The following is a 16,884-nucleotide window of genomic DNA, read 5'->3' on the forward strand; positions in this document are numbered from 1 at the left end:
TCTGTGCCATCAGCAGAGAGACAGGTTTATATCCCAGTGCTCACATAATTCTTTATGGAAATGAGTTATGCAAATGCACACGTCTGAGTTTTAGGTGTTATGCGTCATAACAGCCAATCGCCTTTTAATGGAATAAAAAAGAGCCGATGAAAGCACGTATAGGCCTAATATATTGCGAAATAAAACGTTTTGTAGCCTACAAAATAAGATTATGAATATTGAGTTTTACCTACATTTATCCTAGGCTATATATTTGTATTCCCATTGATTTGTAACAGATGCAACAGGTCATTGTGCAAAACGTTATTTTCCCCTGACTTGGGATGCTCTCCAAGGTGCTGAAACGCAGGTTGGCAGACATATGTTCTCACAGCCAATTACAGCCTAATAATACTAATACATATATAATAATAACAATAATTATTTTGAGAATTGATCTGAAAGAACCTTTTTAGCACACATTTATTTGGCAAGTTAATAATAACACATGTTCATGCATATTATACAAACAAATGTGATAGTAAAGAATGGAAAAACAGTCAATCATTTGGATTAATCAGAATTCAGGATATAATCAAACACATTCTCTAATAACATGCTGGACATACACATTGTATTGCGTTATTGTGTTATATAGGCCTAGCTATTTATAGCATAATGCAAAGATTTATGTTTGCCATTTGCCATTTAACCACTATAGATAGAATACTTATGTACGAATTAGATCATCGTCAAAGCCTGAGCTAATAGTTCTGGAACAGCACTATTCCAATGTAATCCGTCTCAGCAGATTACAGAAAATTACATCGGTTAACCTATCAACACAGTAATGGCGGTGTTGGATTTCTAGAACATACTGAAAAAGGTATGATAAAATAATACTTATTTTAAAGTTAATACTTGTTTTATGTAACTTCGTATTTTCAATGACTGACTAATTTTCCGATGTGCCATTTTCATTGGCTAGTAGTCTGCCTCTGTGTGATTCATTCAGCGAGTGCTACTCTAATAATGACTACTACAATTAAAATGTTCTACTTAAAATGACTAGCGTCTGGGTTGCAGTAGGTATTTATGAATAATTTATTTAAAGATGAAGCAGAATGCAGTAGATGTTAAAATGGACAAGCACACAGATTATAAGTAGAAAGTGTATAATGGGAAATCTACAAGATTAATGCAATACATTGAGATTCTATCATTGCGCACATCAGTATTGAAGTTGGTCTCCTTACTCCATCTTCCGCAGGGCATTGCACAAGATCCCAATTTCCCCTAAAAACAAAAGCAACATGATCAAATTAGGTGGAAGAAGATTAAGAAACATTCAATTCCAGTAGGAGTTGGACATTCATACAGATATTGTCTTTAATTCAATTAAACTATGTTTTCAATTTGTAAAAGGCAAGGCAAAAATAAATCCTAGTGTGGTCTTCTGTAGCTCAGTTGGTAGAGCATGGTGCTTGCAATGCCAGAGGACTCGGTTTAATTCCCAGGACCACCCGTATGAAAAATATATGACTGTAAGCCGCTTTGGATAAAAGTCTATGCTAAATAGCATATATTACAGTATTACAGTGTATATATAAATTACAATTGGTAGAAAATCTCATTTGAATCCATTTCTAATAGTACTTGATGTTGGTATTTGCATAAGGGGTTATTGAGAAGTTAGTTTTATGAGGACTCCATAAACTTCTACAGATGCACAATCGAGATGCACAATCGAGAGCATCCTGGCGGGCTGTATCACCGCCTGGTACGGCAACTGCTCCGCCCTCAACCGTAAGGCTCTCCAGAGGGTAGTGAGGTCTGCACAACGCATCACCGGGGGCAAACTACCTGCCCTCCAGGACACATACACCACCCGATGTCACAGGAAGGCCATAAAGATCATCAAGGACATCAACCACCCGAGCCACTGCCTGTTCACCCCGCTATCATCCAGAAGGCGAGGTCAGTACAGGTGCATCAAAGCTGGGACCGAGAGACTGAAAAACAGCTTCTATCTCAAGGCTATCAGACTGTTAAACAGCCACCACTAACATTGAGTGGCTGCTGCCAACACACTGACACTGACTCAACTCCAGCCACTTTAATAATGGGAATTGATGGGAAATGATGTAAATATATCACTAGCCACTTTAACCAATGCTACCTTATATAATGTTACTCACCCTACATTATTCATCTCATAGGCATACGTATATACTGTACTCTATATCATCGACTGTATCCTTATGTAATACATGTATCACTAGCCACTTTAACTATGCCACTTTGTTTACATACTCATCTCATATGTATATACTGTACTCGATACAATCTACTGTATCTGCCTATGCTGCTCTGTACCATCACTCATTCATATATCCTTATGTACATATTCTTTATCCCCTCACACTGTGTACAAGACAGTAGTTTTGGAATTGTTAGTTAGATTACTTGTTGGTTATTACTGCATTGTCGGAACTAGAAGCACAAGCATTTCGCTACACTCGCATTAACATCTGCTAACCATGTGTATGTGACAAATACAATTTTATTTGATTTGATTATTTATTTATTTGAAATGTCACACACCACTGATGTTGTCAGCCAGGTTTCTCAGCTGCTGGGTGTTATCCAAGACTTCAATGCTTTGGGTGTACGCGTTGTAGCGCACTGAGAAAGGCCTGGGGATGGTGTCGGCAAATTTCCTGCATAAAGAGTCATAACATAGGACTTTCAATTGAAAATGTAAACGTATATATTACGATATAAAGATCCAGAGTTCCGAAGCAATTACAGTGAATGAATGTGACATAATAAACGTTTAATATTGTACAGATGTTAAATATTACCTGACTCTCTCTTTAGCGTCGTCAAAGCTCTCTGCAACAAAGTAAACGGGCTGGAACTCAGTGATTGGGTACTTCTGGAGGCTGGTCTTTGCAGGGTCAAATGGTTGAATCTTGGGCTTGTCTGTCAAACAGTACTGTAAAACCAATTCAAAACAGTCAAATGTTATTCCAGAGTTTGACAATCCCCACTTATGGGAGATGTACCACTGTCATGAATCAATCTACAATGAGCAGAATCCAAGTCCTCTCTTGGTGTTTTGATGTCACGGACCACAAGCAGTGGGCAATTTCGCCTGGTAGCAGTAAACAGGAAGTGCAGTGTGAATGGAGTCCTGCTGTGATATGTGTCAGCTAACTGCTCATCCTCTGATGACAACGTCTGATGTAACTGGTGACTTAAGATATGAATTCTGTCTTTGCCCCCTACTTCTCCAGTGAACCACTAACCCACTCCTCACCAGTTTCCCCCAGTGACACATTTAGCCTGAGCCCTGGGTGGACCACTAACAAACTGATTGACAGCTGTGTCGCATTAGTGGAAACCAAGATTGGTATCAGGGCAGGTCTGACGGTTTTGACTAGTAGAAGTTACTTTTCGTAGCAGGTTAGGAGAATTTACCTGGCAGGTTTGGAAAATTAGGTTAAGATTAGGGTTAGTTAAAATGCTAAAACTGTCCCCGACGTGACTCGAACATACCTAGCTACAACCAGGTCTGCCCTGAGAACAGTCTTTGTTTCCACTAATGCGATGCTGCTCTCTGGCAGCCCACTGGGCTACATCATATGGATGTGTCTATATTAGAACTGCAGGAAGGAGGCCTGCGCACGTGGGCATTAAACAGGTCATGAAAGACACCCTCGTAAAAATAGCCACATGGCTAAATGAATTGTTCCACTGTGGCTGCTTCTAGCATCCATTTATCATTGTAAGTCGCTTTGGAAGATGTAAATGTAATGTAAATACCTGCAGCTCTCCAAATGATGAGAGAAGCCCGGCTCCATAGGCCTTGATCTCAGAGCCCTGCCTGCAGAGGCCAAACTCCACTGTGAACCAATAGACCTGTGGACAGACACACACAAGGCCTCATCACAAATTCAACATTGTTTTGTATTCGCCTGGTATCAGGAGTCGGCTGTAGTTGATGTTGTGAGACGTCTGAGATACTTACAGTAGCAAGCCTCTCAATGTACTCGTCGGGGGCACCCAGGGAAGCCAGACCGATTTCCTGTTCAGAACAGCGTCAAATAAATCATGCTATTGTCTATATTTGCATCAGGATATTGTGCTGTAACAGATGAAAGCGTTCTACAGGAGCAAAACCAAAATTAGAGAAAGACTGGCACATTCAGTACAGTTGCACGGCATTCTCCTCAATCCTCCTCAACATTATGACTAACTGTGTTTGAAGCTGATCTTTAAAGTGGTGCCCTTTTTCACGCCAACAATGGATAGTTCTCTGAAGTTATGATACCAGCAGTGGATAAAGAACGTTCATCTCCTCTTGTGTTCTTTACCTGTGAGAATTGGGCAAAGGTGGGGTCAGCAAACAGAGGAACATGGCCCAGGAGTTCATGGCAGATATCCCTGTGGAGAGATGTAAGTCAATGACTGTAGAACATATTCAACTATGTACAACTGGTCCCAAGGTGGGATGTGACACATCTATAAAGACATGGACACACCGGTGGCATTTGCCGGCCGAAAGTACTTAACAGGGTGCCGGCTGTAATTTGCAAACCGAGTACAAACCGATTCTACGTGTAGGAAATGACGGAAATCGGATGGTCCCTAAAACATACCATGGCGAACCAGTGAGTAATTAATGTTTTTTCTCCTTAAAATGATGAGGGTGACACTCACGGCTCAGGTGTGTACATGGGCTTGGATTGGTGACGAATGTACTGTGTAGAGTGGAAGACTCGGAAGGCCAGACCAGCCAGGAAATCCCGAGAGGAGAGCAGGCCAGCCACGGGGCGCAGCCGAAAACCTGTGCACGCTAAAACAGAGAGGAGGGGAGGGTACCATGTCAGTGTATGTGGGACGCTGATAGAAGCAGAGGAAGTAGGGCACTTAGGCACGATCGGTTGTCTTTACACTGCAGGTAGCGTGAGATGTCCTCCAGCTGGGGGATGTTGTCCTGCCTATAGCCGCAGTACTGCTCCAGCAGGGGGAACACACGGTTGTACTCGCGGCAGGCGTGCGTGGGGTACAGAGTCTTCAGCTCATTGAACACTGTGCTCCATGTGGCCTTCTCCTCCACTGTGTACTCCACCCTGGGAATGACCTGGCCACTGAAACAGAGAGACACACGGTTGTTAACACACACCGGTGTACAATATGTTAGTGGATTCACTTCATTATTCTGCCAAGGTCCCACTGCCATGTAAATGTGAGCATCCTGTGAGGGCGTTTTCATTGGGGCTGGCGCTCTCTGTAGTTCCTGGGAATAATGAAGTCTCAATTATGCGAACAAAGCTAGAGGTTTCAAATCCACCACTGTCCCCTCTGTAATTTGTCCCCTTTTGTTTGTGGTAATTTTCAGTAAAAGGCAAAGCGGGGAATGAAATGAGGTTGGAGGAAAGAGCCATAGATCACTTCTTGTAGGTTCTAGAAGCTCTCCACCTCTGCTGTTGTGTAAAAGAGAGGGACCCAAGAGAAAAATTGTTCTAGTCTGGATTGATAGTTACTGTCTGTAGTTGTAGGCAATGTCGGCAAACTCCTTCCTCCTGGTTCTGTACACTGGGTCTGTGAAGCCCTGGAGTGAAAGACAGAAGTAATCAATGTTAGATCTTATTTATGGTCACTGCCTGGCCCTGTATATAGTGTGTAAATCCTCAGCTAGGACTACTTGGACTCTTTGACAGCATCATACTCTCCCACTCTGCTGAGAGCCCTGGCTGGAAACACATATTCAAATGAGGCCTTTGTAGAATGTATGCTGCTCATGACGAATACATTTCACTTTAAAGGCGGTGGCAAAAGGGAGCAATTATCTATAATTATAGGGGCTCAATCAAAGCAATGACATCAATTTGGGGCCCTAGAGAGTTTCCATTAGAATAGATAGCAGAGTGGGGACTGTCATCACGATTTGAATCTTTCATAAAACACACATGTGGATGCACATGTATACACACACGTACCTACGCATCTACACACACCCACATAAATCAAATTAAATTGTAATCGTCACATGCTTCGTATAACAACAGGTGTGGACTAACAGTGAAATGTTAACTTACGGGCCCTTCCCAACAATGCAGACACACATACAATACAAAGCAGACACCCAGTACACAGTGTGTAGGATGTAAACAGACAGTAATAAATGGTTGATCCTTACAGGGTGATCAGAATCCAACTCAGATCCGTAGCTCAGAATCTGGTTGGCAAAGCGATCCAAGTCCTGGATGTCATTGGGGAACCATGGAACTGTGGGACGGGGGCATCTCCTCATTACCCAGTTCAGGTGAATGTGACAAATAGATACATACATGGCCAAAACAGACCAGAGTAAAACCAATAGAAACAGTGGTACATAACTTCTTGAGATGTAGACAACTACAATTTAGTAATATTTACAATTGTCTGTAGTATATATGCCTTGTGTTCAATGTCCAATTCCAAAATGTAAATTGATTGAAACAAGTGAAGCCCAAATGAATATTGATGTGGATGGCTTTGTGGGGGGTTTGCCTGCAGGGTGCGTTTGCATTGGGATAGAACACTATCCAGTAACCATGTTGACAGTGAACAGAGCAGCAGAGGAGGTCACCCATTGGCTCATTTATGACAGTTAGAAGTACTGGACATCAACCATTAATCTAAATCGAGGCCGTGTGGTCCAGCCTGAGGCTAGGGGAACAATGGGATCCCACCAGACTCCTCTCAAAACAGCCTGTCTCCATCTCAGACCATAAATATCTCTAATATCCCCAATGACACATTAACCTGTCGCCCTGTCCAGTAGACCATAGGGCTAGACAGAGGGGGCTGAGTACAAGGGCTGCTGGCTTGGTGGTGGCCCTGTCTATCTCCGCCTGTCTGTCCGGGATGAGCGATGGCTCTGTTAGGGTTTCCCTCCTCTGGGTCTGTGATAGAGACAGTCTGTTCTGTGACAGTCGGTGACACTGGGCTCCTCTGTTTGCAGCCAGGCCGGTTGGTACCCAGTAACTAAACTAATGTCATTGTGGAAACAACTAATAAAGGAGGCTGGATGTGAGGGACAGGCCATCCGTCTCCGCGGCGACGCTCATGGCCTCATTAGACAGTCTGGCTGGTGGCCTGCTAAAGCGCCACCCAAAGTTCAGATCATTTGACACACACACACACAGGCTTTGTCTACTTCCCCCTTCTCCCTCCTAGACACAAATATATCATCACATAATTATTGTTAAGTACACTTAAAATAATGATTTAATAGTCATAATTTTAATCAGTCATGGTTTTTAATACTTTCAGTCATGGTTTGTAATATGTTATATGCATATCTAGATTGATTATTAATTGATAATATATTTATATTTACACACACTCATACACACCAGGATTAGGGTGAATTCCATTTCAACTCTAGTCAATTCAAAGAGTAATTCTGTATTCCAATTCCAAATTTTCCTAATCAAAACGTGTTGACAAGGATTGGAATTAACCCCAACCCTGATACACACACACCTGTGTCCTTCTGTTTGTTGCGTGAGAGCTCATGCACGTGGCCACTGATCTCGGTGCGCAGGCCATCGATGACCTCGTCCAGGGACTTGGAGGAGCTGGTGTCCACGCTGATGAAGAACTCAAACTCCTGGTTGTTCAGTCGTGACGGGCGAGACTCGATGTGCATCAGGTTGATGCCCTTCTCCTGTTGAGTCAGAGACAGAGGAGAAGCCATGTAGCTCTGTAAATCCTGTGTGACAGCTGGGTGGTTCAATCCTGCTATTAGTTCTAGTACATCACTTTATTTATTTTGTTTTTGTATCTTTAACCTTAAAAGCATTATTGGGTTACTGAAATATTATTGGCAATAAAAGTTAGGTTACATTTTTGAAAAACTACTTTATAAACCTGTGATTCAACTCATGACGATCCAGCACTGGAAATACTGTATGTGGACTTAGCATACCGCTAGAGGGCGCCAAGTGCACATCCAAACGGTGGTAATTTGACAGGCTTTGTGGAGTCGACCATGCCCTTAGGACAGGACAGCACAGCACTAAACAATCATCCAGCTAATGCACTGTGGGCTGGATGTTATAGAACCGACTACAGCCAGGACGTGGGCTGTAGTATCATTGAAAGGGCTTGCACAACAACATGCAGCATTTTTATCAATGCTATCACATCTTTGAACTCATTCGGTCTACCTTTTGCATTTCTATAAAATTGCCACTTAACACCAGATAATATTTTCCAGATTATGTTCATTTTGGATGGGAATTGATGTGTGCATATACATATCTATGCATTTCAATATCAACTGTACATCTCAATATCAATTGTAGTTTTTGGCCCATTCGGAGAAACATGCAAATCTATAATGGTTAATTATTTAAAACATTTGGTTTGGTTTTGTAACTGTGGGGAGCAGAGAGGGAGTAGAACCATCTCTTACTGCCATAGGCCCAGTAGAGAGGCGGGGTCAGGTGGCACACAGTCCCATTCCCCCTCACTCTCCTCTCTCTTCACCCCTCACTCTCGTCCCTTGTCCCTCGTCCCTCCCTCCCCCTCTCTCCATCTCCATCTGGATCCCATTCTCCAGACTTGGGCTCTATGGAAACCATATGGATCTGCTGTGGTTTCAACATACAACAGCACTTAGTTACAAAACAACCCCCCCCCCCCCCCCCCCCCCCCCCCCCCCCGCATGACTGGCCTAGCATCGCCCTGCATACTTTACATCTGATGTGCCGTTATTGACTCCTTGTGGGAGTCAGTGAGTTTGTTTGCCCTATTTGTTGGGTCTCTGTGTGTGTGTTTTAGGTTAGGCAGATACAGTGCCTTGCGAAAGTATTCGGCCCCCTTGAACTTTGCGACCTTTTGCCACATTTCAGGCTTCAAACATAAAGATATAAAACTGTATTTTTTTGTGAAGAATCAACCACAAGTGGGACACAATCATGAAGTGGAACGACATTTCTTGGATATTTCAAACTTTTTTAACAAATCAAAAACTGAAAAATTGGGCGTGCAAAATTATTCAGCCCCTTTACTTTCAGTGCAGCAAACTCTCTCCAGAAGTTCAGTGAGGATCTCTGAATGATCCAATGTTGACCTAAATGACTAATGATGATAAATACAATCCACCTGTGTGTAATCAAGTCTCCGTATAAATGCACCTGCTCAGAGGTCCGTTAAAAGCGCAGAGAGCATCATGAAGAACAAGGAACACACCAGGCAGGTCCGAGATACTGTTGTGAAGAAGTTTAAAGCCGGATTTGGATACAAAAAGATTTCCCAAGCTTTAAACATCCCAAGGAGCACTGTACAAGCGATAATATTGAAATGGAAGGAGTATCAGACCACTGCAAATCTACCAAGACCTGGCCGTCCCTCTAAACTTTCAGCTCATACAAGGAGAAGACTGATCAGAGATGCAGCCAAGAAGCCCATGATCACTCTGGATGAACTGCAGAGATCTACAGCTGAGGTGGGAGACTCTGTCCATAGGACAACAATCAGTTGTATATTGCACAAATCTGGCCTTTATGGAAGAGTGGCAAGAAAGCCATTTCTTAAAGATATCCATAGTGTCGTTTAAAGTTTGCCACAAGCCACCTGGGAGACACACCAAACATGTAGAAGGTGCTCTGGTCAGATGAAACCAAAATTGAACTTTTTGGCAACAATGCAAAACGTTATGTTTGGCGTTTTATATCTTTATGTTTGAAGCCTGAAATGTGGCAAAAGGTCGCAAAGTTCAAGGGGGCTGAATACTTTCGCAAGGCACTGTAGTTTAGTGTTTCCTTTGTTGTTGACAGGAGATCAGTACTGCAGTGTTATTCTAATTTGAATTTTTTTAAATAAATGTTTAAAACATACAATATACTTGCAGTGAAACCACTCAACAACTACATCACATTAGTTATCTAACAGACTCCCATCCAGAGCGACACACAGAAGCAACCAGGGTCAACGCCCTGCTCAAGAGCACGTTGACAGATCTCCCACAAGGTCAAAAAAATGGGGACCTGAAGCAGCGACCCAACAGCTACCGGCCCAAACTCCCGACTGCCAGCCCTCCAAGATCCCCCCCCCACAGTTCCCCAAGACCTGCCCCTCAACCATCCGAGATAAATAAATAACAAAAATCAATTTCCCACCCCCAAGAACCCCCTAATATTAATCTTACAGAAAGCCTGACCAGGCTTATCTAGGGCAAAATATGCCCCCCCAGTTTATATGGACCCAGGGCCTATATGGGCCATTTGGATAGATTTGTGTACTTCCTAGGGATGTCCCTATGCTCCTGGTGACTTTTGAAGTGGAATGACTGTCTACCACAAGGCCTTGCGTGAGTGGCATTAACCCTACCCGTGCCCTGGCTGGGCTAAGGCCTTGGTCCGGTCATAACAAGCTCACTGATGCTAGGAATTGACTCCTGACATGACATCCAACCCACATCACATGGGCTGGAGTTTCAGAGGGATAAACAGGGAGTTACTGTAGCTGGGGACTGGAACTGCATAGGAGGACTTCTTGACTCCAAATGAATACTGTAAATGTACATGGGTATGAATGATGCTGGTTATACAGCTGGTAATATGGATATATGGAGCCAATGTAAAAGATTCCTTTGTATTCGGTCCTTCCTACTTGAGCTGTCATTTTCAGTTTCTCACATTCAAATTATGATGGTTTCTACTTGGATGCCTTCGATGTTTCACTCCGCATACATGAATAAAGCCATGTCTTTAGGTGTAGGTGCCCTACAGGGGGGGTGCCAACTGATGTTGCTGAGTACAGTGGAGTCTGGTCAGTCGTGGGGAGAGGGAGGGCTGTGTTGATGGTTTTAAGGGTAACGTGACCTGTTTTTATAGAAAAGGAGGGTGTGTATGCTGGGATGTGATTGGACTAAAACTGGGTCTGATGGTGGGGAGGTTTGGGGTTTTACAGGGAGATGGGGGTGGAGTAGGGGGTGGAGTAGGGGGTGGATCTGGGGAATGAGAGCTCATAGGTCCAGAGGAGCTTCTCATGTTTACAACTGCATTTGGAGTACAGCACGTGGAAGATACTTATTGATCTCACACATCTCCATAAACACGCATTGAGTTTTTGTTTTACTTTGTGTTTTGCTCCATTTAAAAAAAAAATCTGTAGTGGAGAGTGGGGTAAGTTGAGCCATTATTTACAGTGCCTTGCAAAAGTATTCGGCCCCCTTGAACTTTGCGACCTTTTGCCACATTTCAGGCTTCAAACATAAAGATATAAAACTGTATTTTTTTGTGAAGAATCAACAACAAGTGGGACACAATCATGAAGTGGAACGACATTTATTGGATATTTCAAACTTTTTTAACAAATCAAAAACTGAAAAATTGGCCGTGCAAAATTATTCAGCCCCCTTAAGTTAATACTTTTTAGCGCCACCTTTTGCTGCGATTACAGCTGTAAGTCGCTTGGGGTATGTCTCTATCAGTTTTGCACATCGAGAGTGACATTTTTTCCCATTCCTCCTTGCAAAACAGCTCGAGCTCAGTGAGGTTGGATGGAGAGCATTTGTGAACAGCAGTTTTCAGTTCTTTCCACAGATTCTCGATTGGATTCAGGTCTGGACTTTGACTTGGCCACTCTAACACCTGGATATGTTTATTTTTGAACCATTCCATTGTAGATTTTGCTTTATGTTTTGGATCATTGTCTTGTTGGAAGACAAATCTCCGTCCCAGTCTCAGGTCTTTTGCAGACTCCATCAGGTTTTCTTCCAGAATGGTGCTGTATTTGTCTCCATCCATCTTCCCATCAATTTTAACCATCTTCCCTGTCCCTGCTGAAGAAAAGCAGGCCCAAACCATGATGCTGCCACCACCATGTTTGACAGTGGGGATGGTGTGTTCAGGGTGATGAGCTGTGCTGCTTTTACGCCAAACATAACATTTTGCATTGTTGCCAAAAAGTTCAATTTTGGTTTCATCTGACCAGAGCACCTTCTTCCACATGTTTGGTGTGTCTCCCAGGTGGCTTGTGGCAAACTTTAAACAACACTTTTTATGGATATCTTTAAGAAATGGCTTTCTTCTTGCCACTCTTCCATAAAGGCCAGATGTGTGCAATATACGACTGATTGTTGTCCTATGGACAGAGTCTCCCACCTCAGCTGTAGATCTCTGCAGTTCATCCAGAGTGATCATGGGCTTCTTGGCTGCATCTCTGATCAGTCTTCTCCTTGTATGAGCTGAAAGTTTAGAGGGACGGCCAGGTCTTGGTAGATTTGCAGTGGTCTGATACTCCTTCCATTTCAATATTATCACTTGCACAGTGCTCCTTGGGATGTTTAAAGCTTGGGAAATCTTTTTGTATCTAAATCCGGCTTTAAACTTCTTCACAACAGTATCTCGGACCTGCCTGGTGTGTTCCTTGTTCTTCATGATGCTCTCTGCGCTTTTAACGGACCTCTGAGACTATCACAGTGCAGGTGCATTTATACTGAGACTTGATTACACACAGGTGGATTGTATTTATCATCATTAGTCATTTAGGTCAACATTGGATCATTCAGAGATCCTCACTGAACTTCTGGAGAGAGTTTGCTGCACTGAAAGTAAAGGGGCTGAATAATTTTGCACGCCCAATTTTTCAGTTTTTGATTTGTTAAAAAAGTTTGAAATATCCAATAAATGTCGTTCCACTTCATGATGGTGTCCCACTTGTTGTTGATTCTTCACAAAAAAATACAGTTTTATATCTTTATGTTTGAAGCCTGAAATGTGGCAAAAGGTCGCAAAGTTCAAGGGGGCCGAATACTTTCGCAAGGCACTATAAATGACTAATGATGATAAATACAATCCACCTGTGTGTAATCAAGTCTCCTTACATCCCCTCAACTCTAAATTCAGTAACCTACATTAACAACGTTGGCTACTGATACATTGGGCAACCAACACATTGGACAAAGACGTCAGATCAACACCCACATTTGGGTTAATATTTGATTGAGTTGTCAACAAACTCAAAATATTTCAAATAAACCAAACCTTGAACTCTTGGGTTAAAATGACACAAAAATGTTCAACATGTACGTGTTATTACAGCTATCCATAGTGATGCAATGGTATTATTTTGATTCTGAAATAACGTAGAAACAATGTTGAGTGACACTACTTTTTTGCCCAGAGGTAGAGGGAACCTACTGCACCAACCTAAAGCCTGGGACCTGAATGATACATTATGTAAAAAACCTTGGGGTAGTCCTCCAACTCCTTCACACCCTGCTGGAAACTCTCCACTAACATTTGGCTAGTTAAATGTTCATGTAAATTCTGCCCCAGGGAAATGTCCAGTATTCATACTTCATGGGGGTGCAGTAGTTACCGTACAGTGCATTTACTGGTAGCATCCAATGGTGGAGCATTATTTTCCATTACCTTGGCCTCTGTTGCAGGAGCCTGCGTGGAGATTGAACAAGCTGGTCTATATGTATGAGAGAGCCTGTTCCAATTGGACACAGAGCTGTACACATTAAAACACAGCAGGCCCTACGGTAGGATATACTCCTACTGGGAGAAATTATGTCCTGTATTCAGCCAGACACGGGTCCTTTACTGGGGCAGGTACCCGCATGCAGGAGGATGGTCAGTAACCTCAAACATCTGGAGCTAACTGGAAACATGCTGTCTTATGAAAGGCATTTGGTTTGGTTGCATACCTTGTAAGTTATTACAAGGAGGGAGAGAAGGGAAGAGAGGGAAGGTCTGGCTAACTCAGTGTGAAGCCCTGGCCATCTCTTTAAAGTGGTCCCTCGGACTGACAAATGGCAGCTCGTAAACTTCAGTCTGATCTTCTAGAGTCGCTCTGCTTTTTATGGGCGTGATCGTTACCTCCCTAAGGTTGCTAGCGATAAATGGTCCCGTGTAGCTCATTGGTAGAGATGACGCTTGCAACGTCAGGGTTGTGGGTTCGATTCCCACAGGGGACCAATGTTTTAAAAAATGTATTCCCTCGCTACTGTAAGATGCTCTGGATAAGAGTGTCTGCTAAATGACTATAATGTAAAAATAACTGTCCTCCTGAAGGAGTAACTAAGCAGTTTTCCTGGTCTAGAACACAGCTGTGGAGTTGACTCTCTGAAGATGCTGTACATCATTTGGATTAGTCTTTTTCCATCTGTTTTATTCATATTTGGCACGCATGGTATGAAATGGATAAAAACACGTGATCGTTTACTTTGTTTGCTTATAGCCTGTTGTTGTGCTCGTACTGTTCAATAGCCTCATACCCACCTCTCTCTTTCTCACCTACAGCTTTCACAGCTATTTCAGCTAATACTGCTTTCAGCTTTCACAGCTATTTCAGCTAATACTGCTTTCAGCTTTCACAGCTATTTCAGCTATTAACGCTTTCAGCTTTCACAACTATTTCAGCTATTACTGCTTTCAGCTTTCACAGCTATTTCAGCTAATACCGCTTTCAGCTTTCACAGCTGTTTCAGCTATTAACGCTTTCAGCTTTCACAGCTATTTCAGCTATTAACGCTTTCAGCTTTCACAGCTATTTCAGCTAATACTGCTTTCATCTTTCACAGCTATTTCAGCTAATACTGCTTTCATCTTTCACAGCTATTTCAGCTAATACTGCTTTCATCTTTCACAGCTATTTCAGCTAATACTGCTTTCATCTTTCACAGCTGTTTCAGCTATTAACGCTTTCAGCTTTCACAGCTATTTCAGCTAATACTGCTTTCATCTTTCACAGCTATTTCAGCTAATACTGCTTTCATCTTTCACAGCTATTTCAGCTAATACCGCTTTCATCTTTCACAGCTATTTCAGCTAATACCGCTTTCATCTTTCACAGCTATTTCAGCTAATACTGCTTTCATCTTTCACAGCTATTTCAGCTAATACTGCTTTCAGCTTCTACAGCTTTTGCAGCTTTTCAGGTTTTTGGCACTCCTAACAGGCTTCTTATTTGTCCTTGACCAATGACTCATTGGACAAACACATCAGAGCATTTCATAATAAAGATTGAACATTACTTTGCATGTGTGTGACTACAGTACATTACTGCACACGTAAGATTGTTTGTTTGCACTGTGTACATTCATATTCATGGTTATGTTGAGTGGTTTACTTCAAACAGTCTGAGGGCTTTGGCCAGCGCCCCAACCTCCTCCTTCAGGGAGAAGAAGCAGGATAGCACCCCCGCCTTGGCGCTGGTCTCTTCCTCCAGGTACATGGAGCCTCTCCTCTGCAACAAGACAAGATTCACAGCACAAATACAAATACCTCGACGTCCACAAATACCTCGACGTCCACAAATACCTCGACGTCCACAATTCCCCGAACTTCACTGTTTATTGGGATTCTATCCATTTAGAATCTCCACAGTCCGTTATTGTGATGAATTAACAAACACTAAAGGTTTTATCATTACTTCTCAAGCAAAAGCCAGTGTTTAACTGTGCACCCCTTTTCTAGATCAGATTTCAAAAGTACAAAAAACAAACATATTTATTACCGCAACCTGCATGGATTCATAGTCACGGACCTTTAACATCATTCACAATTACTAGACAACAGTCTAGTCTGTGTTGCCATTCTGCAGACCAGAACATTCCAGCCACAGTGAACAACATACAGTAGCTGGACAATGAACAACGCTCTATTAGCCGTTTCACAGCACGTTTTACAGGGGGTCTGTCTCATGCCAAGTATACCTGTTCCCTTCACTATCTCGTGACATGGACTTTAATGCACAATAATAATGATATGGCTATATTCAATAAATAGAATCATAAAACCATCAATAAATATACATAATATAAATGTATATTACTCATTCAACATTGTAACATAAATTGTCATCACCATTACATTATTAGTGAAAAACAACTTCATAAATGTATATTATTCATTAAACATTTAATATGATTGTTCACACTAGATTTGATGTTTAATATTGCTTACCTCTTTGCCATTGTCAGGTGTGGGATAGTCCCCATTAATGTTTTTGTATGCCTTGTCCATCCTCCAGTCTTCTCGTTGTGCAGGTATGTAACTACCGATGCTGAATGTGTGTGCTTTGGTCGAATTTGTTTGAGCAACTCAAGTTGAACTTCAGCCGTTCATGTTGGCCCACGTGACACCACCCCCCGTTGTGGTTTGCATCCCTGTCACGTGAGGAACAGAGGCCTATGGAGCCATGAAGTGCCAATAAAGCAGTTTCGTAACATCTGGTTCTTTTCTATATTGGCACATCTGGTTCTTATTGTCTAGCGCTGGGGTACATGTGGCTGGGTAAATGTTCAGAATCAACGTTTCATAACCACCACTACCTGCCAAGCCTCCACCCACTCAGTAGGACTTCCCTGTGATATAACAGATACATCTGACTTAGTTATAATGATGAAGAGGATGGTCAATGCACGCCTATACTGTGACGCCATTAGACCACCATAATGACCCGAAAATCAATAAAGTCGAATAGCTGCTACTCATATAAGGCTATGTTATGACAGTAAGCGACGCAACTTGTATCGATCAAAAGTTCATTGCATTCATTTTTTTGTAGGTATCTTGGGTTATGAATGTTTCGGGGTCGGTTCTGCTTGCTTGGCCCCTCTTACCAGCATCCAGTGGTGTTATGGTGCTCCTAAAAGCCACAAGGTGGCGCCAAACAACAGGTCAAAACAGGTTGTAGCTGATGTTCAACACAGCGCCACTTCAGCGGCCTGCCTACGTGACGTCCCTCTCTATAAGAACAAACGGAGAGTTGTAAATTACTTTTCAAAATAAAAACTGTCTGATCCTGAGTGTCTTATACTGCATTTTGTGTGTGTCGCGTGCAACATACCTGTCAACTGGTGAATAAGCAGGAAGCATTTTACAT

The 16,884-nt window shown here is 42.5% G+C and overlaps 1 protein-coding gene across 3 annotated transcripts; it reads right to left on the minus strand.

Moving 5' to 3' along the window:
- Positions 1–444: 444 nt before the first annotated feature.
- Positions 445–16,256, minus strand: pah (phenylalanine hydroxylase). Of its 3 annotated transcripts, XM_021563814.2 has the most exons (13): positions 15,963–16,256; positions 15,127–15,243; positions 7,519–7,702; positions 6,188–6,276; positions 5,532–5,599; positions 4,939–5,135; positions 4,705–4,840; positions 4,359–4,428; positions 4,013–4,069; positions 3,808–3,903; positions 2,844–2,977; positions 2,584–2,699; positions 445–1,275 (listed from the first exon to the last, which is right to left on the minus strand). In XM_021563814.2, exons 1-13 carry the CDS (start codon positions 16,020–16,022, stop codon positions 1,232–1,234), a joined length of 1,368 nt encoding a protein of 455 aa, XP_021419489.2. In that variant the 5' UTR covers positions 16,023–16,256; the 3' UTR covers positions 445–1,231. The 3 variants fall into 3 exon arrangements, with proteins under 3 accessions (XP_021419489.2, XP_021419490.2, XP_021419491.2); XM_021563815.2 differs by lacking the exon at positions 15,963–16,256 and having other exon boundaries at positions 15,095–15,212; XM_021563816.2 differs by lacking the exons at positions 15,127–15,243; positions 15,963–16,256 and adding an exon at positions 8,453–8,523.
- Positions 16,257–16,884: the final 628 nt, after the last annotated feature.

This window comes from Oncorhynchus mykiss, chromosome 15, assembly GCF_013265735.2.
Source record: "Oncorhynchus mykiss isolate Arlee chromosome 15, USDA_OmykA_1.1, whole genome shotgun sequence".
NCBI lineage: Eukaryota > Metazoa > Chordata > Actinopteri > Salmoniformes > Salmonidae > Oncorhynchus > Oncorhynchus mykiss.